Here is a 24,470-nt window from a genome sequence, read left to right on the forward strand (position 1 = left end):
TGAACAAACCGCTGGTTTTAGCGGCACGGGCAATCCTCCCGGCGTATAAAACCACCCCCTCGTCCACTGTTCTCAGGGACGCAGGACTACCCTCGGCCCGCGTCGCGCTGGCCTACACCCGCCTGAAATACGGCGCCCGACTAAGGCTCGCGGACAAGGGGCACCCCCTTGTCAGCCGCCTGCGTGAAACACCTCGTGCCCGCAACTCGGGCCATTCGGCCACGACCCTGCAAACGGCTGCACAACTTCTCCCGCGGATCCGGAGACTAGAGTTGCGCGCACCTCGCAATGCCCCGGATTCTCGCACTGACCCCACCGGAGGAGTCCCGAAAGAGGAAGCGGCCCGCCGCTTTATCGAATGGCTGGACATGGTATCACCTGACGATATCGTGGTATATACGGATGGTTCGGAAAAACACGAAAACAACTGCGTCCAAATAGGGTACGGATGGGCCGCTTTTAGGGCGGGCCTGGAATTTGCCGCAGGCTCCGCATCTATTACGCCGGAAAGCCACGTTTTCGACGCCGAGGCGATTGGCGCCCTAAAAGGGCTACAGGCGGCAGCCAAGGCCCAGCCAGGCGCCCGGATCTGGATTTGTGTGGACAGCACCTCGGTTATTTGGGGTCTTAGAGGCGACGCGCCGCGTTCGTCCCAATGGGCCTTTCTGGAGTTCCATGACCTTGTCGATCTACTCCGAAAACAAAGTACCGAGGTTCGGGTCCGTTGGTGCCCTGGGCACCAGGGAATCCCGGGAAACGACCGGGCTGACGAGCTGGCCAAGGCCGGCTCCGCCGGACCGCCGGACCCAGACCCGAGGGCTCAGCAAACCACATATAGCGGTGCCGGCACGGTCCTCAGAGCCATTCTTTCGAATATAGAGAAGGACTGGTGGCGTAAAGAACTCTGTGAACGGTCCCCCGCATATAGGGAATGGAAATTCCAATACACACCGAGAAAGGAGCCCGAGGAACTGCGTTTGCCAAGACCCCTACTGGGCCATTATTTGGCCATGAGGACCGGCCACGGCGATTTCAAGGCCTACCATGACCGTTTCAACCACCAGGATGCAAACACCTCGTGTGCCTGGTGCTGGAAGCGGACCTCCCCTGAGCACCCGGTGCACTGCCGCTATTCGCGGGCGGTGTGGAGAAACTGGCCGTGGCCTAATAACGACCGGCCGGCCGGGCCGCCAAATCGCGCCCAACGCTGGAAATTCTTCCAGACAAGCTTCGGGCAACCGAAAAGCTTTGAGGCGTTTTCGATAGCCACCAACTACTTCAGCGCCCGCCCCAGAGCGGCCCGCCAGCGCCCCGCGCGCCACGAACGCACTTTACGCCTAGGGACACCGATCGTAAACGACTCGAACTCTGACGAGGAATAGACTTACTGCCTTTTCACCCACACTTCACGGCACAAGCCGTCAGACGAACCCTCCGTGCACCTTAGGCACGGGGTCGCGTCAGTGAACTAACCCCCTAAGCAGGACCGGGCCCGAACCCGGTCAGGCACGATCCGCCTCTGCCCTCCTTGTTTTCCCCCTGTGTAAATAAAGAAGATAGAACGCGCGCCGAGATACCCCTCGGGAGGTTGCTAACGGCCGGCTAACAAGCCGGGCCGAGCCCGGCGTTAAATAATACTACTACTACTACTACTACTACTTCAACGGTTGTTGGGAAACGAAACTTTCTACTTTGCTATCGAAAAGCCAGATCAAAAGCATTTATAGCAAAAACCATTCAATCTGGTTGGCGTACGACGGGGTTATGGCCGGTGAACTTGGCAAAACCACTTTTAAACCCTTTTTTGTTAGAAAATAGCAACGCCAACGTCGAAAAAGGTAAAAATAACGGCTTCCAAAGGGATAAAACACCGGAAAGCCCAACCCAAAAAATTAACGACCAGTCTTTACTTATTTGGAAAACCCCTAAAACGACCCGAGATATTCGACTTCAACTACAGGAAATTTCCCGGTCCGAAAAAAGTAACGCCACTTCACGGCTTTTGTTTGCAAAAGTCCAAAAAAGCTTCGAAACCAAGGATATCTTATTGGCTGAAGCTCAGCAAAAAATCAGTTTGTTAAACGCAAAATTGGAGGCGGTACGGCCGGTCAAAAGGAAAAGGGTAATTCCGGATCCCAACGAGCTTTTGGTCAGCAAAAAAAACGTTTATGAAGCACAGGAAAATAATAGGGACTGTTTAGAAGCTTTGAACGATGGAGAAGAGGTTAGCGAACCGGGAGAGCCTGACAATGATTGTATTATTGTGCGTTGATAGTTTTACATTTAAATCGGTTTATAAAAGGGGTATTTCGTCGTTACATTTTTCAAGGGGGCCGGACTTTAGGGGGGTCGGAGATGTGGAGCCCAACGTTATTCACAAAGTCTTTTTTCGCAGTACTGTTGGTATATCTGGGCGATGCCAAGACCTGCGCGACGCAAAACGTGATATGGTTGCCTCGACATTTCGCATCGTCTGTTTTTTTTCGTCATGTCCTTTGCTACACTACTTCAGAGCTTTCCTTTCTATACGAAAGGTTGTCTACGGGCGGGCTTGGGGAAAGAAAGTGTAAGGGAATTGGAGCTTACCTACAAATAGGCAATTTGATGACCACTCTCCTTGGAATGGCGCTCCTGATGGTCTTTCATTTCCAGTTGCTGAGCAGCCTTGGTGTTTTTTTTTTGTTTTGCTTATCTGACAGCTGTGCCGTCAAGATGAAAATTGCTAGGTGGTTCACAGTAGGTCTGCTGGCCGGACTCTGCCATTGCCAGGTCAATAATGACATGTTTCCATTCCTCCCTCCACAACCAGGTTTTCGTGAGTCTTTTCAACAGAGCCGCTTGCCCGCGTTTGATGCTCAACCTTACGTCATATCCTTACCTATCCATACAAAAAAACTCTTGGGACATGACTGACCTGGTTCGGCCCCTCACACAGGTCGCAGCTCATGCCCGATCCTCAACTCCCTCGCCAACCATGGATTCCTCCCTCGCGACGGCCTCAATATTTCGCGCGAGCAGGTGCTAGACGCGATGCAAAAGGGCCTGGGCTTCAACACGACCGGCCCGCTCGAGTCGACCACTGCCCACGGGCTCACCATGTCGAGCACTGGGGACAACAATACGATGCACCTCGACGACATTGATAGGCACAATGGTAATAGAACATGATGCCACCAGAGAATCGGGCAAATGAATTAGCTTGATCGATTGCTGATTCCCTGTTGTGCATATTCTCATTCTAGTCATCGAGCACGACGCCAGCCTGAGTCGCGCCGACCTCGGTGTGGGCGACCCAAGACCCTTCAACCCAACCATCTGGGCCACTTCGCTTGTGTTCTTCTCAACTCTCTCCCGTACACAAAATTTTCAGTATGGGCGCACGGACCATGCTGTTAACGTTTGCGCGGGACTTCCGCCTGTAGCCCTAACAGGCGCGCACACACGAAAAACTCTTCAACCTGTCGCCCTAAGCACCGTCACTACACGGAACGCCTTTCCTCGCAACACCCATGTATAATCGACAGATCTCCCCTTTGACGAGTTTTCCACTGATCGCGGTGAAGGAAGAGTCCGATCGGCGGCTCGGCGCGCCACCCGCATAGAGGCGCACAAGACAAGGCCCAATCTCGCGATGCGAGCCAGCGTGGCACAAAAAAAAACTTTGCCAGCCGGAAAGGCAGGCGTCCTTCCCCGGAAGGCTAGACAATACGGTTTAAAAGAAAGGGAAATTAGGCTGAGAACCACCCGACGGTTCTTCGAATCGACAGGGCACCCTCTCACCCCCTCACACCTTCTGGGATTGCCTGCAGCGAGGAGGTAGTGCCGTTACGGGGGTTGGTTAGTTGTACGTGGACCGGAAGCACTGTGCCGGCGCGGCAGTCTCCAAAGGGTCCCGACAGCAAGACGTGGTCGGCCCATTGCTGGAGACGGCTTTGGGTAACGGGAAGCAAGAAACGTGGGCACGGCCTTGGTTCGCACCCTTGGTACACCCCGTGGACGGTGGGCCGTGGTGGAATAGTGTGACTGAGGCGCCCCATGCTTCTCACTCGCACTGGGAATCTGCGCCGGGTCTGGAGGACGGGAAGAACTCGATTGCATTCATGTCCACATTGTGGCGCTGGGCTAGCCCAGGAACCAACGGGGGACTAAGCTGTGGATGGACATGTACGGGGTGTCGCCGGCTTTTCGAAGCTTTCTACTCGCACTAGGGACGTACACCGGGGCAGATGATGTCGTCGGCATGTTAGGCGGAAGAGACGCTATTTTAGCCGGAGAGGACGGATGCGCGCGTCGGTTTACCAAGAGGCCTTTTTGTGGATGCGGTAGGCTTAAGGTGCAAACCTTGTATTTACGTGGCAGGCTGGGTATCCAGCGACTAGGAGGGCTCTAGCTGGCCTGTCCGTTAGAGGGTCTGGTCCAACCCTGTGACTATAGTTTACTGTAGGAAATGCAAGGTCGGGCAACCGAAAAGCTTTGAGGCGTTTTCGATAGCCACCAACTACTTCAGCGCCCGCCCCAGAGCGGCCCGCCAGCGCCCCGCGCGCCACGAACGCACTTTACGCCTAGGGACACCGATCGTAAACGACTCGAACTCTGACGAGGAATAGACTTACTGCCTTTTCACCCACACTTCACGGCACAAGCCGTCAGACGAACCCTCCGTGCACCTTAGGCACGGGGTCGCGTCAGTGAACTAACCCCCTAAGCAGGACCGGGCCCGAACCCGGTCAGGCACGATCCGCCTCTGCCCTCCTTGTTTTCCCCCTGTGTAAATAAAGAAGATAGAACGCGCGCCGAGATACCCCTCGGGAGGTTGCTAACGGCCGGCTAACAAGCCGGGCCGAGCCCGGCGTTAAATAATACTACTACTACTACTACTACTACTTCGCTTGTGTTCTGGCCGGACCAGGCCATCAACATCAATCAAATGGCTCGCGCCTTTGCTCAACGGATGACGGCGGCCGCGGCGTCCAACCCGAGATTCTCGCTGAGCGAAACCCAGGAGGCCGTCGCCATCAACGCACTCAGCAACGTGATGCTCATGTTTGGCGACGGTACCGTCAACACCACGGCCAACAAGCTGTGGGTGAGGGTGCTATTTGGTGAGCAGGAGCTCTTTTTCTGTCTCAACAGTCTTGCCCACGGGCGCAGCACAGACGAGAAAATGTCTGTTGGGATCCTCCACTGACTCTCCTTGTTGCTACGATATAAAGAGCAAGAACGTCTCCCGTTTGCTGAGGGATGGCGCCAGCCGGAGCAGCCACTCCAGCCTGCAGTAACAGCCGAGCTCAACAAAAGTTTCAAGGCGGCAATGCCCGAGCAGCGCCTGGGGTGTCCCGCTACTCCACCAAGCATGCCAGTGTCAGCTCCCCCGTAGCTGCGCTGGCGACAGCACCGGCGCCTGCCCCAGTTGCTGCCCCAGCATTCCAGAAGGGAGCGGCATAGGCAGAGATCACGACTCTGAATGCCCAAAGAGCAGCCACAGTTGGGCTATAGGGACTCTTCCGAGATGGGGATATCGGATCAGGGGCCAGCCGTTGGGAACATGGTGATTTTCCGCCTGCTTATAGCTCCCTTGTGCAGGGCCTTGGGGGCTGTACCTCGGATCCGTATAACGAGTCGCACGAGCCTATAGATTTCAAACAAGTAGATTCCTGCATGCTCTGGAGCTTTGTGAGGTTCTCGACAGAAAACAAAGTCTTTCAAACATCTCCTACTGCAATACTAGTAGCCATGTATCCCGTAGACCACATGGATTGCCTGCAATATGCAGGATCGTTTATCGTGGTGTTGGATGGGAGAAAGGAAAGCATGACGCTGCCAGTTGGATCTATCTTTCTCCATTTGAATTGCCGACGGATGTTATTAATAGTCATCCTTTTGCTCCCTTTTATTTAAGCTCAAAACGAGTTGTGTTTTCTTTTCGTAGTGATACGGCTCCTCAGGGGGCGAATGGACGTGAGCAACCGCCCAAAATCAAACAAAGCTTCAGTCTCCAAATCAAAGGGCGAGGACTACATATTCCCTTGTGAGTCATTCTGTAATACAGATTTGTTGTGTAAATTCAGTGACTTTTTAGAAAGTTCAAAATCAGTTCTCCAAGGTTTAAACTAGACTATTTGCTTAGTCTATTGTCGGTCGTGCTAGAAAAGTCAACAACTTGCCAGGAGGCCGGCCATGAAACATACTAGCGTCCCTGTTTTGGAAGTGCAAATAGAGACAGAACTCCCGCTACAGCATTATGCGAGGTGTCAACACTACCTTGACACTTGACAACAGTAGTGAAAGAAAGCGAAATATTGAAAAACTTGTATTCATTGTCATGCTATGTGTTCAAAAGCAGCCCGTCTAGCAGGCCCAGGGCAATCTGATTTCGCTGCTCGAAGTCCTGCCTCTGCTCTTTTTGCAGTTACCCCTCGGTGCTTTGCCGAAATCTGTCTAACAGTTGCCCGAGGCCGTAAAGCTGGAACCGCCAGCGACGCCGACGTTTTGCATCGTCACCTGGCCACCGCCCGCACAGGTGACACGGACGGTGAGAGAGTCGGCGCCGAAGCCGCCGCCGCTGGTCTTTTCGAAAAAGTTGTAGGGGCGCCGCGTCGTGCCTTGCCAGGTCGCCCCGCCGTCGGTGCTGACCTCGAGCGACTGGACTTGCTGGTTGCTGTTCAACACTTGCATTGAGAACCTGCGGAAAAGAGAGGCTTGTCAGTCGCTGAAGACGTAAAAACGATATGTATTGTTTCTTGTTTCTTTGAAAAGTCTTTCTCTCGAGAGTTCGTGACTGGGAGCAGCGTAGATGTAATCAATGAGCGAGAGGCTTACCAGTACTTGGATGTGCCGTCCTTGTTTCGCACTTGGAGTGGCTCCGTGATATCGCAAGGTGTGACTTCCCAATCGACATCGACGATGCCCGCGTTGAAATCCCCAATGTTGCTAAAGCCATTCTCAAAGAGGTCGAGCTTGTTAGGTGGGCAATCCGGGCAACTGTCAACGACCTAGCAGGCATTTCATAGCCGTCAGCATCTTTGCAAACTTATCATCCGTTGTGTGCAAGCTCATTCGCCCCAGAACAGAAATTCCCGAGAGAAAAGTCCTTACCATGACCTTCATGCTGCCACTCGGCCCCTTGACGTTGAGGCAGACGCCACACATGTTCGAGTTGTCATAGTTGGAGATTGCGATGGCTGTGCCAAATGTGCCGGCCGGGATCGTGTAGGACGTGAGCATGCAGTTGCCTCCAGACAGGTTCCCACCGTAGTGGGAGGCCTTGCCATTGACGGCCGCTGTTTGCCTGACTGTGATTGCTAGAATGAGGACTAGCAGCCTGGTGATGATGGCCGAGTGTGAAGCCATTTTTTTTTGGTAACGATCGTATATGCTTTCAACAAGGAAGCCTTTGAATTTTCTGGTCCCACACGGCCTTGGGAAGAGTTGTTTCCAACGAGACAATCCAAGGTGCGCGTCCGTCTCTATTTATGTATGCAACTTGCATCAAGTACGATCCCGCGGAGGGAATGGCAAGAAGCAAGCGCCTCGATCCATGCCAAGGCTCCACAATCTTAACCGAACCCCTGAGCTGGCAAAAGGCGATGAAAAGACGATCTAGACGCGTGTTCGGACGGCCGCAGGGTGAAGCGGGAAGCCCGAGACGTGGGAAATCGGGCAGGCGAAGCCCTCGAAATGAAACAAACGCGGGGGGGAGTAAGCATTTGTGACATCTATCACCCGTGACATGTGAAACGGGCAGGAGGACGATCAATGCCAAGACGAAGAAGGAAAAAGAGCGCCTCTGCGTCTGCTAAAGAAACGGAAATTATTCAGGCGTGTGTGGGCGGCGATCAAGCGACGCCATTGACAATATAGAAGAAACGTTGGACACGCCACGCGTATGCCGGGAGCATGCCTGCACATGAGACCCATAAAATTCGAAAATACCTGGTGGAAGAATTGCTGGAACTGCGATTGACAATTTTTGGTATCCGGGGGCCACAAGGGCTTTATCTTCTGGGGTTGACCCCTGCGTTTATGCCTCAAGTTTAATGCTGTGCCACACTCTCTCAGGAGGTTGCTGGCAGCGGCGGTTGTTGATGCTATTTCCAATTTAGGACGAGACACTCCGAACGAAATGTGTGCACAGGATAACACGATTCAACCGATTCACCGACAGAGGGAGGCATCGGAGATTGTCTCCCGAGAGCGATTGCGGGAGCACCAACCGGGGAACAGAAGCAGAAATTTTGCACAAGAGTGACAGGGCAAAGCAGCCACCCAGTAATGGTGGGCACTCGATGAATAAATACATCACAAAAAGTAGGATACGACGCTAGTGTGAGGTAAATACGAAGTAAATAGTACAGCAAACTGGAAGAGTTGCGGGCGGGAGCTGCCGTCGGAGTAATTATACATAAGAAAAAGATCAGCTAAAAATTAACTCGGCGCAAAAGGTGCCATACTTGCCACCATCTAAAGAAAATAAACATGAAAATGAGGTGTCGCCATCAACCCGCCAATCAGCCTCCATGGGTTACCCTGTACAGTGCGAGTGCGGTTCGCCGAACAGACACACCTTGCCCAAGGTGACAATTTGGCACTAAAGTTCCCCAGGGGTCTAGGTCTAGATCCAGGTGCACGCCAAGACGTATCGCCCGGCCGGCGCACGGGCTCATCCACCGCAGAGAGATTTTACGCCTGCAGCGCCTGTCGCGACAACCTTGATGGCCATGCCAAAACAAACGACAAGTGAAGATATTTTCCAGCCAGTCCCAACGCGCCTAAAAGCTCGCCATGGCCAAGGTCTTTGAGAGCCAACAAGCAGCATACGAAGGGCTGCTCTCACAGGCGATATCCGAGGGCTACAGCATCGCCCACTATAAACGTTACCCGACCCTCTCCTCGGGCCGGGAGACCACGCGCGTCGTCTACCGCTGCGCGAGGGGTGGGCCCATCATCACCAAGGAGTCGAAGGAAGCCAGGACGCAGGCCACGCACCCCGAGAAGCGGCGCAAAAACACCAGGTCTGCGTGCACCGACTGCCCGTTCAAGATATGCACCAAGAAGCTGTCTTCGGGCGGCTGGGTGATTGAGGCGGTTCAACTCCGGGGGCGGGACGTCGACCACACCCACAACCACCCGATGGACTTCAACGCCACCTCGCACCACGCCTATCGCCGGCGTGAGATCAACCTATGGAAGAGCCAGATCTTGGCTTATTGGCGCATTGGGGACACCCCTGGGAGGATCATGGCCAAGATCAGAGAGAAACTGGGTGGTGAAAAACCGCCGTTCCTGGTCTCGGACGTCAAGAATCTCTGCAGGGCGCATGGAGAGTCGAGCTTGAGGGGAGACTCATAGTGATGCCTAGGGGATGAAATGAGGTAGTTATCTGGCTGGTCCACCTGGTCCTTTGGCCGTCCAAGCCACAACAAGCTGCTTGGAACTGCTCTGCTATTCATACGGCCAGGTAATTGACGGCCCAAGGCAGTAATTGAATGTATGATATTGTATAGACGATCAAGAGGAATAATTCAACACAACTTGTCTCGAACAGATCGGAGTTTGAATATTGTACACAGGCCATTCATGATGAGGAGGATGCGGGTTTCCACCAAACTGCATTTTGCATCCTCCAACAAGGAGGCGACAACATGTTTAATCGAGTCAAGATATTCGTTGAGACGCCATCCTACCGACATCCTACGTCTCGACTCTCGACCAGAAGCATCGACAAGCGTTTCAAGTCGTCTGCCATACTTGGATCACCTTTCTTTTTCAAACTGACCCCGTACAACCGCCCGGAGGTCTAGTCCCTGGTGGCGCAACAGCATGTACCCAAGCAACTCCATCATTGTCGGGGGGCAAACGGCTGCCGCCAAAGGCAAGGTTTTTGTATCCGGCTTAGCAATGTGGTGACCCGTGGGAGGACGGCCTTGAAGAGACCAAGAAGGAGAGGCTTAATATCACTAATAGACAGGGAAAAATACTGCCACCATCAAATGGACTTTCAAGACTGCCAAGGACGCTACCAGATACGCACAAGCATCACATGTTAAGGGGATGAATGTTGATAGATGTGGCGATTATCAAACTCCAGATTTGCCGATAAAAACAAAGGATAATAGGAAGGGAGGAGAAAATTTGGACAGTGCTTCCAACATGAGCGTTCGCATATCCCATTAGGCACCACTGCGGTACGGGTGCCCGAAACTCTAGAATCGTGAAGCGAAATTAGACGAAGCGACAAGCTTTTAAAGTCTGAATAATCAGACCTGACAACGACCCGCTGTTTTTTGCTAAGCCTTCATTCGGTTCAGGGTTCCAAGCAGCGCCAAGAGGGGCTGACATTTAGCGATGCTCTCTTGTGGGGATATACTCTGCCATTCAACCTGATCGTTACTAAGTGATTTGCAGGGCTGGCGATTGTGGGGGCAGTTTTGCGTAACTTTTCCCATCAATTACGACTAGGAAATCGACAAGATAGTCGGTGACAGTTGTTGCACTGATAGACGAGACATGCAGATGCAGCTAGGAATTCGCCTCTCTAGGCAGAAGGATTCTAAACGATAGGTGGATGGCTGGTATCCGTGGTTATAAAAGATGGCTTCACCTACTCCCCAAGACACATCTTGAAGATTCCTTCTCCAGCAGCACTCGGCAGCAGACAAATCCAGACGGCCCAAGACAATTCCCTTCGAGCAGGCAGAAGCATAGCCAAACCATACAAACACTTCTCCGCTCAGCATACCAGCCAGCCCTTCCCACCCCAAAGCTCAACAATGAAGTCTTTCACGGCCGTCTCTGTCCTCGCCACCGCGCTCGCGGCCCTCGCGCCCGGCGCCTCGGCCGCCAGCTGCTACGGCTCGGCAACCTGGGGCTCGGTGCAGGAGTACCAAACTACGGCATCGGCCATCTGCCGGGGCAGCGAGTCCTACACCGGGCAGAGCGACTGCCAGCGGGGACCGGTCGGCGGTCAGTGCTGCACCCAACACGAGGCCTGGTTCAAGGGCACTCGCGGTCGTCGCGACTACTGCTGGGTAAGTTTTCTTTTTTTTTTCTTCTTCTTTATTTTTCTTGTCCAGATTCCGGAGGTGTTTTGGGGCTTTTCTTATCTGCCGTCGACCCAAAATGAGAACGATGCAAGACTAACAAGGAAAAATCAAAATCACTCAGGACGCATTCAACAACATCATCGCCCAGTGCATCCAGAAAGAGGGCCGCAACGGCGGCGAGTGGACCTGGTCTTCTGGAGGTCTCACTCAGAACTACTACCTCCAGTCCAACCGCGTCTGCCGGAGCAAGCGTGAGCTCCAGCACAATGCCATCAATGGTGTCATCTCTGAGGGCGCCTTTAACGCCACTTCGGATGCCACGAGCGTCGAGACCGAGGAGTCAAAATAGATTACCACATGGTCTTAACTATGCGGCGAAGGAAGGAAAGCTTGTTTCAAAGATTAATCTATAATCAAGACCTGACACCGGCGTTGGATGAGGGTACCTCGAATAGGAGTGGTGGGACCACTCACTTCATTCACTGACTTCATGTTGGTTCCATATACCTATAATTGTGGTCTAATTTTAATAAACTCCAATGACACCAGAATATCTAGTACCATTTGCTACAATTAACAATCTATTCAAGACTAGTTTTGTCCAAATGGGCTCACTTTTAGTCTCCAAAACATGTGGCGGTACTTTGACTGAATAGGAGCATACCATAGCGTTGAGAGAGCTCTTTGGATTTGCTGTATCCCACCACAATTATGATTTGAAAAGCTACTGTGCCAATAATCTCATAGTAAAGCGGCTTCCGTTTGCCTGCCACTTCTTATGACTAGGGAAGTAAGGAGAACAGGTACTAATAAATTCATCATTAAGTTCATTAACTAAAAGTCCCACATCTATCCTGTCTCAACGATATTACATGTTGGTGAACCCAGGACTATGTTTTTTTAATCCACACTCCCCAGCCTTCCAAAGGCTTAGGTCAAAAGCTTCCTCAACTTGGCGAAATCCGGTGCACCCAGCCCGGAAGCCGCATCCCAGCCAGCGGCGGCCGTGAACCCTGGCTGCTGGGCCTCGGCACTGGAGCAGCCATTGACCACGCCTTCGGTGATGTCGGTAAAGCCACCCTGGGCCACCTCGCTCGAGTACAACAGCGGGTTCAGGAACCCCAGCACCGGCATGCCCTTCCTCAGCCGAATGTCGTTCAGCAAGGCGATCATGCTGGCGACCACCGGAGTCGAGGCCGAAGTGCCCTTGGCCGGCTGCGTCGACCCGGCGTTGGTGATCAGGTAGTCCGTGCCCAGCAGCGTCAGGTCCGGGTAGCCGCGCCCGGAGCTGTTCCAGGCGTAGTGGGGGTTCTCGGGGATGCCCGTGTGGGGCAGGTACGCCTCGACCGCCGCCTTTTGCCACTCGGGCCGCGCGTAGTAGTTGGAGAAGCCTCCGGAGCTGAAGCCCGCGACGCCGCCCCACGCGGCCGTGGCGCCCACCGTCGTCACCTACGGACACGAGGCCGGGAAGGTCGGGATGAAGCGTGGCTCGCCGGCCGGGCCCACGCACTGGCTGAAGCGGGTGCCCTGGGCCCCGGCGTCGCCGCTCGCCACCAGCACCGACACGCCGCGCATGGCCAGCTGCCCGAAGCGGTCGCAGACCTGGTCGGCGTAGCTGCGCGGGACCGACTGCTCGTCGTCGGTGTACGAGATGGAGATGACCTGCGGGACGTCGTCCCGGGACAGGAGGAAGTCGAGGAACTCGAGGTACGGCTCCTGATCGCTCTCGCTTTCCGGGACCGTAATGTTCCCCGGCTGCTTCCAGGTCGGGGGTCGGCCTCCCACCATGTAGTAAGTGACGTTGAGCGGTCCGGTGAAGGAGCTGGTGTACTCCAGGTCGAGCTGCGCTTCGATCATGCCATCCTTGACCGTGTCGGGGTTCTTGCCACCGTTGAGGGTTACCACGTTGAAAGGGGCTTGGTTGGTGGAGTTGCTGAGCCCGTACTTTGAGATGAAGTCTTTCCAACTCTCGGTGCTGGGGTATTGCTCGAGGAAGCCGGCGACGGCGAGCTTGCTGGCTGATGCCGACTCTGGAATATAGTCGATGTTGTACTTGGCCGATATGTTTACAGGGCAGTTGTACTTGGAGCAGTCAAATGGTCCCTGCGGAAGGCCTCGCTGGCGGCGCTCTAATTTTCGTGCAGAGTCGCGAGGACTGCCCCCTTGGAAGAAGTGAATGGTTGGGTAAACAAACTCAACATCGTTTCGGATGCTGAGAGGCAGAGAGTAGGCCTCGGTGCGTGCAACCAGAGTATCGTCACCATCCTTGCTGTAAATGGAGAAGCTGGTTCCGAGCAGAGATTCTGCTTCGCGGGCTGAAAGGCTAATCTCAATGCCGCGGGCATTTTCCCCGACGACATTGACGTTTTGCTGACCAACCCAGCGCCTGACTCTGTCCCACGAGCCCTGGCGCGCGTCGGGGGACGTTGACTCGTCGAGAAGAGAGTTGAGCTCGGCAGCGCCAAGGTACTTGCCGTACAGAGGAGAGTTGGGATCGCTGCGCGCCAGAATGTGACGTTGGTCGAGTTTGCGATGGTTCTTGACGGCGATGCGCAGCGTCAAGACATCGTCGGCAGTTGCAGAACGGATCCGCTTCCAGGCAGCTGGAATCACCGCTGCTCTCTCGTGCTCGACCAGGCCATCGACAGCTTGCTGTGGCAACCCGGCAACGGTGCGGGTAGCGAGGAGCAGTGAAACCAGCGAAGCGAGGAACATTTTGCCGACTGCCGATTGTCAAAAACTTGGACAACGCGGTGGTCTGAGGACGCCTGGCTTTTTCGGAAAACGTTGTGCAAACCCCCGGCACCTTATAAGAAATTGAACGGAAAGTTTGGTGACTTCATTCTTTCCGCCAGCCTTGGAAATATTTCGTAATGATTTCGCGGGTTGAATGCTCATCTTGTGGGGGATCCACTTTGTAAAGTTCGTGTTATGGAGGAAAGCGGCAAGATCTGCTGCCGTCCTCAATCTCACACGATGGGTCTTGGCTATCGATTGGCCAATTCTCATGGTACTCACCCCTAAAGAAGTGGGATTTGCATTGTGATTTAGCCGTATTTGGTCCCCAAATTTCTCCAGACTCCACTGTTGCATCAAGTCAATCAGCCTTAATATAGCATACTATAGTCAAAAGCTCGTGATGGAATGCAAGGATCCACTGACACGAGCAACCTTGGGATCGACGCGGCATGTCGTTTTTAGTCTGTGTCCAAGCAGCCAGGCGATAAATAGCAGTTGGTGGACTCGCTCTCAAATTCCCCTTGAGGCTGGGGAGTCACCATCGTTGTGTCAACAGCAGTGTCTCGCTTTTGGTTGTCATCGCTATAACCACCACATTCGTTCACAATGGTCGCCATCGCCCCAGCAGCAGCAGCAGCGAGCACGCTGGCAATTCCAGTCTTCTACCAGCCGCTCATCGACCAACAAGTCATCGCCAACATCTCCTGGGGCACACCTGCACAAACACCCATCCCTACCGTTGTCGACACGGGAAGCTACGGCTTTTGGGTTGATGGGCCAAATGCAACAGTGAACTCTGGATCTCCCTACCTCGGCGTGCTGGGGCCGTGCAACCAAACGGCCCAGCCCGCCTTCAACTGGCGCGAATCCAGCTCACACACCGGCCCCTACGACGAGGGCAAGGCCACATATGCGTACGGCGGCGGCGGCAAGCTCATCAACTGCCCGTACGCCGTCAACGACACCATGAACTTTGACGGCGGCTCGCCCTCCATCGACAACGTCCAGGTCGCCATCGCCGACTTCACCCTCATCAAGGCCCGCAGCACCACCTGCGACGGCGCCCACTACGACAAGAGCATCCTGGGCCTGGCTCCAATCCCGGCCATCGCCGGCGGGCCCGAGCTGCGGCCCGAGCTGCTGCGCCAGGGCCGCATCGGCAGCTCCGTCTTCTCCATGTGGTTCGACGCGCCGCCCGCCGACCTCAACGCGCCGCAGATGGGCAGGCTGCTGCTCGGCGGCGTGCCCCAGGACAAGCACACGGGCGAGCTGGTGACGGTGCACAACGCCGGCCTCGACCGCCAGGAGAAGGGCTACTACTACGTCGCCATGCCCGAGGTGCGCGCCGCGCCCATCAACGGCTCCGGCCCCGCCAAGGCGGTCCCCGTCGAGCAGCCCGACAAGCCCGCGCCCGACTGCCTCGTCGACTCGGGCACGTGGGGCCTCACGCTGCCGACCTCCAGCGAGGCCTTCCTCCTCGCCACCGGTCTCGAGGAGGACAAGCCTTTCATCCTGCCGCGGTACCCGAGCGCCTGCGCCGACATACCCGCCGACGCGGGCATCGAGCTCGTCTTCCCCGACCGCGACGGCAACAAGAACGCCACGGTCAAGATCCCCTACCGCAGCATGGCCGAGGGCGCCGGCCAGGTTCCCAACACCTGTCGCTTGAACGTGCAGCTGAGCGATGTGGGCTGCACGTTTGGCGGCACCTTTTACGCGTCGGCGTTTATTGCTCACAACGACGACGACGGCACGTTGCAGATCGCCCAGGGTGCTGTCGCTGGCTCAGTCTAAGGTCTGCTGTGATTTGGACTTGATGCGATTAATAGTAATGTCTGGATAGTAATGATAAAGTAATAAATTTCGGAATGACATTTGCCATCTACAGTCGTCGTGATACCAAGCCTCCCAAGGGCCCCGCATCAAAGTCTGGGCAAATCTTGTCTTTTTTTCCGTCTTTCCCCGGTGGCATTTTCCCCCTTCAAAATCATACCCTGGCTCCTGGTCCGTAAGCACTACCTGGTATCCAAAGGGCCCACGAGCTCTGTCTGCTTTGACACTTCTTGCCTTGTGGAGACTCTCACCACAGATCCGTGAGCCCAACACTGCGAGTGCCGTGGGCACGAAGGCAGCTGAGTGATTTGTCAGTAATGGGTCAATACAATGCTTCCCATCGAAAAATATTGCTTGGCTTTAATGTGCATATTGGTAAGCGGGGACTATACACCAGCCATAGAAGCATGTTGGGAATTATCCTAGGTTGCCGGGGAAGACCGAAGGAAAAACAACAGTATGACTTGCATATGAGTACGATATAAAGATGCAGTGTAACGTATAATAGTTATTTACCTATGGATGTGATTCGGGACTGAAGCTTCTGGCCGGTGAGCAAGAGCGAGATCATTGTGGCAATGCCTTTTTTGTTGCTTTTCTCCCATTGACAGTTATGGTCCAGTTGAGCGTAGCCTTCAACTCCGGCTCTGGGCATGCCAAGGTGGCATGAACCTACCGACAGGCACGTCTGGGCTCCGACACAACCTCTACGGGAAAAAAGAGTGAAATGCTAGCCAGGCGCAGCGAGAACGAACCGCCACCACACAAACAGGGGGGGTCACAATTCGACTACGAGACCTGGATCCCCATCACCCGCACGGACGACCCAAGATATAGGTCTGGAACCCGTAAGACCCGGGCAGCGGTGGCGACCTCGAGAGAAAAAAAAAGCCGTCCGGGGAATGGGAGCGAGAGAGCTGGAAAAAAAAGGCAGAGAATGAGCTGGAGGCCGCCAAGGATGGGCCCTAAGCTAAACTGCCAGTGAATGAGAGGCGGGTCGGCGCGCAACGCCGTTTGTAAGTGTCTTTGTCGGGACGGGGGGGAATGATCCGGAATAGGGAAATTGCCAAGAATTATTAAAGATGGTTTCCGTGATGACATGCAGGCAGCTGACGGACAATATGCATGTTGTGGGGATTTTTGGCAAAAAATGAGTTTGGAGGATATTGAAGGGAAAGAACAAGATGGGCAAACTTGGAGTTTGTACTTCCCGCAGTCCCGAAAACTCTGGGAGGGGATGGGTTATACAAAGATCAAGACCAGCGGGGGTTTTATTGTCATGTTATCGGACCTGTGTCACCAGTGACGGGATTGTCAAAAAAAGGAGTCTCGAGGCTGGGGAGGACAAGCACACGGACTTGGGTACAAAGTTGGTGTAGCTAGGTAGCTACGTTGGGTTATGCGGGAACGTCTCGGCGATTCGTATCAAAGCTGTCTTCCATGTCACCACATGAGTATTTGTTTTTCTTCTTCTCCCAAACGGCTAGCTGCGGAAATAAGAATGGATACCACTTTGGATACCACTCTGGAAACCTGTGATGGATCCCATATCGTGCATCAGCTCCATCCCAAATCGGAAATCGGGAGAGACAGAGAGAGGTGAGGGATGTATAGACTTGTGTCGGCGAGGAACAGACGCCGACGCGTGCATGAGGTGTATGCATGACCAGTCGATTGTCGGCAGAAAAGAGCCGAACGATTTTGAGGGTAGTCAAGGTACCTATAGGGTTCCTTGGGGCCAGTGTTCCAACTGTCAGTTTGCTTGCTTTCATCGCTTTGACCATGTTTGTTCTGTATCTCCTTCTTTTTTTGGTTTTATTTTCGTTCATCCTCTTTTTTTTTCTCTTCATTGTCTAGCTCCACGCTAACGCCTTTCGACAGCCACTCCCAAGTATCAGCACTAGTGTAGGGGTCTCGGAAATTTCGTGTGTTTTTGTGCGTCGAAAGTCGTAAAATTGTCGGGGTTAGGATGGAATGTGCAGACGGGCGGCATGGCTACCGAAAAGCCCCCCTGGAAAGTTCGCTGAGAAATGCGCTGAAAAGCGCGCTGAAGAGTTCGCTGGAACACCAAAATTCGTCTCACCTGTTGGGCAACGTCCTTTTGTTGCTTCTTGTTCGATTTTTCGTCCAGTGTGTTTTTTTTGGTCAACAAACGACTCTTGTTCATCCCTCCTCCCTGCCAACTGATCGTCACCCTTGCAAACGGCCATGCGTGTCCAAGAGTCATGAATTACGACATTTTGTCCAGTCGCAAAACGAATCTCGCCCCCTGCCAATTAACCGTTTGTCGCTGGGTCGATTCATGGGTAGCCATTAGCAAATTTCGGGATTATTGGCAACAGAACAGCTGTTCCAAAAAGGTTCCATCCAGCAAGGATGATTTACTTTGTAGTGCGGGCTCGCTTAGGTTGCTGTCTAGGCTGGTTCTAGGCCAGCGAAAAAAGAAGAACGCGACGACTGCCAGCGGTTGCGAATTTGGCATCAAGATCCTTCGCTTCTTTCCCAAAAAGGGCGGACTCTGGAATAAGCGCAGCTCGCTTGTTCCTGCATTGAAAGGATTTTGCGTCCCCCCCCTTTGCCCAGCCCGGGGTCCCGGTTTAGCGTTCTTGTCAGCTCTCTCACTCTCTCACAGCCCGCGCAGATCGGAGCGCCCCGACAAAACCTGCGGACATGGAAACCTTGTTGAAGGGACGGGCTGGCAGCTGAAGAATTGGCGAACGGAAAATAAGAGCAAAAAAGAAACAGAGGAAAAAAAAAGCAAGCACGTAAGCGACAAGCGAAGCGAGCCGGGACGGGATTCAGCTCAAACCCAAGTGAGTGTGCCCGTAGCTTAGTTGGGGTCTGGCACCTGCTCCAATTATGTCCCGTACTATCTAATCTGCAGCAACCTTTGAATATCGAAACCCTTGTTTCGTTTATTCAGATACATCATTCCAATCTCAGGGTGGTGCGTTTCTTGATCAACTTTAATCCTCTTGATTGTCGCGCCAGGTGACTCGGGTCACGGCATGTGGCGGTACCAATGACGCCCGCTATTGACTCGAGGCTGGACTAGTTGGCGAGCCTCTTGTCTCCCTCTCTGCTCTCCCAAGGACTAGGTAGATTACACACACCTCGAGTTAACATCAGCTCCCCGAGCTCACCCCCAAGCTTTGGGTCCAGCCAACAAGCCAGACCACATCAGACCTCAGCGCCAACATCCCCCCGTCATGGTTGTGCAACGCCCGAGCGGGGGACCTAGGCGAGTCTAGAGAACTACTGCATTGTGTGCCAACGTGCTTTTTTTTCATGTTGTCATCTTCTTTTTCGACCTTTTTTTTTTTTTTTTTTTTTTTTCGTTCCCTCATATACCTTTTTTCGCCTCCATCTTGTCTGTGCACTTTGACAAAGCTATTTTTTGGTGTCTCCCAATGTCTTAATTATTCTGACAGCGCGTCCCTGGATTTTTGTCCTCGCTCACCCATCATCTTCTTATCTTGTTTTGCTGTTTTTCTGTTTCACCCTTCAAAAACCTCTCCACGCCAATTGCGATTCTCCTCTTGGCTCCAAGTAAACAAGATTGCACCTTCGTCATTGACCCAGATCGATCGACAAAACGAACTCAACCCTTAAGCCCTTGCCGTCCCGATCCGAGTTGCTGGGCTACGTAGGCCCAACCTCCCCGCGTGGAGCGAATGAATTCATGATTTTAACTGGACAACTCTGGCCGAATCGAATTGGGATCATCAACAAGGTCTTTGGTGTGGTCGCAGGGGGGAATCGAATTGATCTGCAACCCACATTTTTGCAGCAGCCTCACCTAGGACCCCTCTTCAACAACTACCGAATAGCACTTCGAGCTTATTGCCAGGGTTCAGCCGGTTGGTGATTCTCGTAATCACTGGGCAGAAGCGATATTTACTTTGCTTTTTATCATATTGTTTCTTTTTCATTTTACTATTCTCTTTACATCTTATACTATTTTCTTCCGGTGGAGTGGTCGGGAAGGAGTCTTGACTGGGACGAGCGACACCACATGTCGGACTCGAGCACAAATGGCGGCAGGGCGTTTCCCCTGACCAGGCCGCCCAAAAGACGCGCGCCTCGACTGCAAAACCTGAAAAAGTGGGATGGAGCTGCCCGGACGAGTTATTCTTGGGATCCTATGGCAAAGGTAAGCGGCGGTCATTTCTTTTTATTCTTTTTTCTTTTGCTTTTGACTGTTTATCATGGTTGATTGCAATAAGGTTTATCCACAATGTAGCTGACACGGCGCGACAACCGACTACCAGGACAAAGCACTTTGGGTACCAACTGGCAATTGCCGTGTTTACCTATACGGCCATGGCGAGTCTCGGCGAGAACCGTCTTTCAAGCTTCCTTTTTACGAGCTGCAGGAACAGCGTTGCTTGCCATTGATTGAGCGGTATCTTGTCATTTTGGAGTCGGCGACATGCGCAACCTCAACTACAGCGGCTGCAAGGAGGTCACACAAATCCTTCAACCGTGCTGCATGGGATGAGGAAATGATCGACCTGTATATTCCAGCGCCTTCCAGAGTGCAGGCGGACGTGTTTTACCTCGCTGTGCGGAATTTCTTTGCATTTCTTCTGCGGAAATCACTGGTTGCCATGCATCTCGGAAACGCCATCGTTCAGCTTTTGCACAGTATGAACGAGTACCGCGAGCCGGGACTGGACAACATGGCGGATCTCTTGAACTTTCTTGAGGAGGAGGGCTATATGCTTCTGGCTGGCCAGTCGTCGCATGCCTTGGCCATGCTGCATTTCGGCGAGTCCTTGCGGATCCGACACATTTATACTGATGCTTTCGCTCACTGCGTTGGCATGGCCGACCAACTTCACAAAAGCTCAGAATACAGTGTGAGTAGTGCACTGCCATCCCTTTTTTCTCATACCTGGTGGCTGCGGGGATATCGGCTAACCTAACAAACGATACAGCACATCAGCCCTGCAGCACGTCGAGCCATTCGAAGAACCCGGAGCGCGATGGACACCAAGCTATCCCGATCCAGCCGAATGCTTCAAAATTTCCTCGAGGATGATCTTTCAGAGCAGCGACTTGGCCTGACGACCGGTGCCCGTGCTCATTTGGACCGGTTCCGCGCCTTTGTGGTATCGTTTTACGCCACTCAGTTCGGCCAGTGGCCGCCGCGCGGAACCAACAGCTCCAAGAGCATCTTTAGCGCCGAGATCCACTCCAGGATGGTGGAAGATTTTGGTCGTCTTTACGAATACCTCGTGGACGAGAGGTTTACCATTAGCGACAGTAGCCCCGCGCTTGCTCAGGGCGGCATTTGTGTGCTGCAGAGCGTCGAGGCCTTTGATCGCGAACACGGCTTCGCGGGATTGAGGAACCCGCTACCCTTATTGCCCGAGGTTGGTGGGCGAAGTGATTGCCCACTAAGTCCTTCCTCATCGACAAGATCCCCCAAGTCAAAATTATCGTCCAAAGTACCGTCGATCTCCAAATCCTCGCGCCGAAAGTCGTGGTTCAGCGTCGGACGGACAGACAAGACCCGCATTGACACCCGCGTGGTGGTGCATGCGGCGCTACTGGCGGCCAGCAATGGGAGTCGGGAAATTCTCGGCAACGAATTTGTAATTGCCTATCGACGCTTTGAAGAGGAGTTGGCTCTGTCGACGGCAAAGCAAAGCGACAAGGACAAAGTTACTCTGGTCGATGCCCGCAAAGTCCGTTGGATTTTGGTGTACTGCACCTACCAGACTCTGCTCGACTGCACCCGCATGCCAAAGGACGTCAAGCCCGCGGAAACCCCATATAGCCTCTGCATCCCTACTGCTGACCTCCCGACCTGGGAAGAAGATATTGTGCCGTCGCATTCAACCTCCTCCAAGCGAAGGGACAAACCTCCATTGAGCTGGACCAATAAACCCAATGCAGCCCCCGAGCAGCGGCCCAAGAGCGCACACGCAACACTTGACACCCCAACGATGACGCTCGAGCCAGACGTCAATTATTACGCCTTGACGCACCCCGACGAATCGGACTTACGCGGGCGACATGCAACTATACAAGTTCCCCCGAGGGGGAGTAGTCTGACTCGCGGTCTGGGGAGCTTGACCGGGTCCTTGTCCCGAGCTTCATCGAGGAACAACAGTATCCGACGATCAATCGTCGGAGCCTTCACCACAAGCCCCACCCCGGAGCCGCCCATGAAGTCCTTGATGCGGAGGAAACCAAGCAAGAGTAGCTACCAGGCGATCGTCGTCCCAGGGTACGGCAACGGGATCAACGATGTCCAGATCAAGGGGCCTTCGCACAGTGATTTTCCCAATGAAGATGAAGGCTATGGGGATTCACCTTCGCTGATACCACCAGTTCCACCCCTTCCGACCAGCATGAGCCACCACCAGATCAACAATAATGTGTCGCCGAGTAACAGAAGATCGCGGGATCTGCTCAGCGAGAGACTGGACAAGCGGGGATCCCGATATATACCGCTTGGGGACATGCCGAATATTCTGACGGCAGAAATCCCACCGCCCGCCGCCAAAGAACAGACGGCACAGCGCACCGCCTCCACCTCGTCCAATTCCAGCGCCGGCACCGCCCGCTCTCAGGGCGACTTTAGTACCGCACCCACCACGCCCCTGACCGACGACAAGGCCGAGCTCGAACCCATCAGCATCAGGCACAGGTTCTCGCTCCGCAGCCCCGTGTCGCTGCCTCAAATCAGCATCAAGGACCCAATCCGGCGCCGAACCATCGCCACCCCGCCCCTCCCGCACCGCAACCCGGCCCGCCCGTTCTCCATCGTCGGAACCTTGGGCCCCATCAGCGGGCCGATGGTGCAGGAGATACTGGGCGTCGAGCGCGAGTTCCTCGCCGCCCCGCCATCGCCCAACAGCCGCGCCCCGTCCCCTCTGCGCATCAGCAAGGCGGGCACCCGCAGCAGCAGCAGCAACACCCCGCGCTGCACCCACCAGAACCCCCTCGGCAGCCACCCGGCGGGGCTCTGGTCCAACAGCCCTCCGGTCCTCTGCACCGACTGCTTCGCCGACGACGCGAGCGAGTGCGACACGGCGAGCGAGTACGTCGACGCCCAGACCCACTGGGACGGGCTGGGGATACAGAACGGCGTCATGGACAACGACTTTAGCGCGGCTTGGGATCAGTTTGGTGGCCTCGGGGGGCTGCGGCCGTTGAGCGTCGTCGTGGGTGGTGGCAAGGGCGGGTACGGGTCGCGTTGAAAAGGTTTTCGTTTCCTTTTCTTTATTAATATGCCAAAAGAATGGCCACAAGATATCATCCTGTTTTCCTTTGTCAGAAAAAAACCCCGGTCATCCAGTATTACTTGGTTGACCATACAATCTCTTTCTTATCTCAATCTTTGATACCCATTTACTATACTAGACTGCTCTCTTTCAATTATTTTGTGTCTTGACGGCTCTTGCCCTCCTGACGTTGTTGGTATCATCGTGCTCACCTTCTCTCTGTACCTCAGACTCACTGCACCCAAGGCAATAGGGGCTGGATTTCGGGTATACCCTCAATACTACCTTCGAACAGGATTGCGGCGTCTGTCTCCCACAGTAATGTTAGCCACAGGTACTTTGGCAGTTACTGCGCTATTACTACCACGAGAATGTTTTTTCTTTTCTTTCTGTACGAAAATGTAGCTGGGTAGGCCAGTCGTGTGTTGAGTTTCTCTTATTCAATGACAACTTACGTATTTGCCAAGACTTATGCTCAATCAACGGATATTTCTGCCTTTTATGGTTTAGGTTGGTTTCTTCTTCTTTTTCTCTACGGGCTTTGGTTCTGAAGTCGTGTTACGATCAAGGTATCGGGTAACCTGTTCTTATGGTAAAATACAATGGGTTAAAGCAACTGAACGTCTGACTGGGTAACTGGGGTTTTCAATAACTGGGGGTAAAATTATAATCGTTCTCAAATAAATATTGAGGTTAACTAAAATTTAATTGCTGCTAAATAATTTTAAAATCGAATTTATTTATATGGTAATAAACGTGCCTTATATAAATTATATTCCAAATGTAATTACCCTTATATAAATAATTATAATCATTTTGGGGTAATTACCGCTAGGCTTAATTATTTTTTTGGTAATAATTGTGGTTATTCCTATTTTGGTAATCGGATTAGGGTTTTTTATTTTATTATTACGTAACCTCGTATTTCCATTTTTTGTTTTTGGTTCGTATTTTTCGGTAATTTTGGCTTAGGTTCCCGACAGTTTTTTCGTTTTTACCCAATTGTATCGGTATTAATCCTGGTTGTAATATTAGATTTCCCTTCCCAAAGCCAAATCCCGTGGCCGTATAAATAGGTCGCCCTCCTAATATATTTTTTTCCAAAATTTTTTTCGTTTTTTTCCGCTAACCGCGATATTGTGAGGATCAGGCCCCTAGACCTACCCTCAGAATCACGACTCGGCTCCACACCGAGCCAGGGATCGGACAAGGATCCACTACCTCCGGATTTAAGCGCGTCTCTTGAGCGCGTCGTCGATTGTAATTTCTCTCTTCTCTTCAGTTTAGAATTTTCGTCGATAGCGCCTAATACACTGAGGTTCTCCAATGTATGCCTGGCCGTGACATAATTCTAAACTCGCTATGATTTGCTGGTGAAGCAATTAAAATATATCGTTCAATCCCTTTATTCAATCGTTCACCACGTCGGCTGTGCGCGACGGTAAACTAGGCCACAGAAACAGAAGACACCATTCGCGAAATCAATGTCGCCGCGTAAGAATTACGGCCCACCGATTCGCCAATCCCAACGCGTGACAAACGCAAACTCAGCAAAGCCAGATAATTTGGCTTCAAGCACTGCTACTCCCAACACCGAAGGTTCGGATCAAAACGGAGA

The 24,470-nt window shown here is 53.3% G+C and overlaps 9 protein-coding genes across 9 annotated transcripts; 6 read left to right on the forward strand and 3 right to left on the reverse strand.

Annotated features, from left to right (window-relative positions):
- Nucleotides 1–2,653: 2,653 nt before the first annotated feature.
- MGG_16654 (uncharacterized protein) lies at nucleotides 2,654–3,168 on the forward strand (the record flags this gene model as incomplete). The annotated part of the gene is made up of 2 exons (XM_003711421.1): nucleotides 2,654–2,815; nucleotides 2,936–3,168. The coding sequence occupies exons 1-2, from the start codon at nucleotides 2,713–2,715 to the stop codon at nucleotides 3,166–3,168; spliced, it is 336 nt and encodes a 111-aa protein (XP_003711469.1). The 5' UTR covers nucleotides 2,654–2,712.
- Nucleotides 3,169–3,453: 285 nt separating this feature from the next.
- On the reverse strand, nucleotides 3,454–4,242 carry MGG_16655 (uncharacterized protein; the record flags this gene model as incomplete). The annotated part of the gene is made up of 3 exons (XM_003711422.1): nucleotides 3,454–3,698; nucleotides 3,791–4,070; nucleotides 4,147–4,242. 3 exons carry the CDS (start codon nucleotides 4,240–4,242, stop codon nucleotides 3,454–3,456), a joined length of 621 nt encoding a protein of 206 aa, XP_003711470.1.
- A 685-nt stretch (nucleotides 4,243–4,927) lies between these two features.
- Nucleotides 4,928–5,377, forward strand: MGG_07555 (uncharacterized protein; the record flags this gene model as incomplete). The annotated part of the gene is made up of 2 exons (XM_003711423.1): nucleotides 4,928–5,102; nucleotides 5,214–5,377. The coding sequence occupies 2 exons, from the start codon at nucleotides 4,928–4,930 to the stop codon at nucleotides 5,375–5,377; spliced, it is 339 nt and encodes a 112-aa protein (XP_003711471.1).
- A 931-nt stretch (nucleotides 5,378–6,308) lies between these two features.
- On the reverse strand, nucleotides 6,309–7,925 carry MGG_07556 (uncharacterized protein). Its single transcript, XM_003711424.1, has 3 exons — nucleotides 7,096–7,925; nucleotides 6,820–6,992; nucleotides 6,309–6,682 (listed from the first exon to the last, which is right to left on the reverse strand). Exons 1-3 carry the CDS (start codon nucleotides 7,348–7,350, stop codon nucleotides 6,439–6,441), a joined length of 672 nt encoding a protein of 223 aa, XP_003711472.1. The 5' UTR covers nucleotides 7,351–7,925; the 3' UTR covers nucleotides 6,309–6,438.
- A 707-nt stretch (nucleotides 7,926–8,632) lies between these two features.
- Nucleotides 8,633–9,569, forward strand: MGG_07557 (uncharacterized protein). Its single transcript, XM_003711425.1, has one exon. It carries the CDS (start codon nucleotides 8,782–8,784, stop codon nucleotides 9,346–9,348), a length of 567 nt encoding a protein of 188 aa, XP_003711473.1. The 5' UTR covers nucleotides 8,633–8,781; the 3' UTR covers nucleotides 9,349–9,569.
- Nucleotides 9,570–10,618: 1,049 nt separating this feature from the next.
- Nucleotides 10,619–11,632, forward strand: MGG_07558 (uncharacterized protein). The gene is made up of 2 exons (XM_003711426.1): nucleotides 10,619–11,027; nucleotides 11,164–11,632. The coding sequence occupies exons 1-2, from the start codon at nucleotides 10,770–10,772 to the stop codon at nucleotides 11,389–11,391; spliced, it is 486 nt and encodes a 161-aa protein (XP_003711474.1). The 5' UTR covers nucleotides 10,619–10,769; the 3' UTR covers nucleotides 11,392–11,632.
- Nucleotides 11,633–11,972: 340 nt separating this feature from the next.
- MGG_07559 (tripeptidyl-peptidase 1) lies at nucleotides 11,973–13,757 on the reverse strand (the record flags this gene model as incomplete). The annotated part of the gene is made up of 2 exons (XM_003711427.1): nucleotides 11,973–12,491; nucleotides 12,549–13,757. The coding sequence occupies 2 exons, from the start codon at nucleotides 13,755–13,757 to the stop codon at nucleotides 11,973–11,975; spliced, it is 1,728 nt and encodes a 575-aa protein (XP_003711475.1).
- A 444-nt stretch (nucleotides 13,758–14,201) lies between these two features.
- MGG_07560 (uncharacterized protein) lies at nucleotides 14,202–15,664 on the forward strand. Its single transcript, XM_003711428.1, has one exon. The coding sequence runs from the start codon at nucleotides 14,388–14,390 to the stop codon at nucleotides 15,573–15,575; it is 1,188 nt and encodes a 395-aa protein (XP_003711476.1). The 5' UTR covers nucleotides 14,202–14,387; the 3' UTR covers nucleotides 15,576–15,664.
- A 3,595-nt stretch (nucleotides 15,665–19,259) lies between these two features.
- MGG_07561 (uncharacterized protein) lies at nucleotides 19,260–23,349 on the forward strand. Its single transcript, XM_003711429.1, has 3 exons — nucleotides 19,260–19,767; nucleotides 19,886–20,476; nucleotides 20,555–23,349. The coding sequence occupies exons 1-3, from the start codon at nucleotides 19,630–19,632 to the stop codon at nucleotides 22,826–22,828; spliced, it is 3,003 nt and encodes a 1,000-aa protein (XP_003711477.1). The 5' UTR covers nucleotides 19,260–19,629; the 3' UTR covers nucleotides 22,829–23,349.
- The last annotated feature ends 1,121 nt before the right edge of the window (nucleotides 23,350–24,470 follow it).

This window comes from Pyricularia oryzae, chromosome 3 (genome assembly GCF_000002495.2).
Source record: "Pyricularia oryzae 70-15 chromosome 3, whole genome shotgun sequence".
In the NCBI taxonomy this organism is placed as follows: domain Eukaryota; kingdom Fungi; phylum Ascomycota; class Sordariomycetes; order Magnaporthales; family Pyriculariaceae; genus Pyricularia; species Pyricularia oryzae.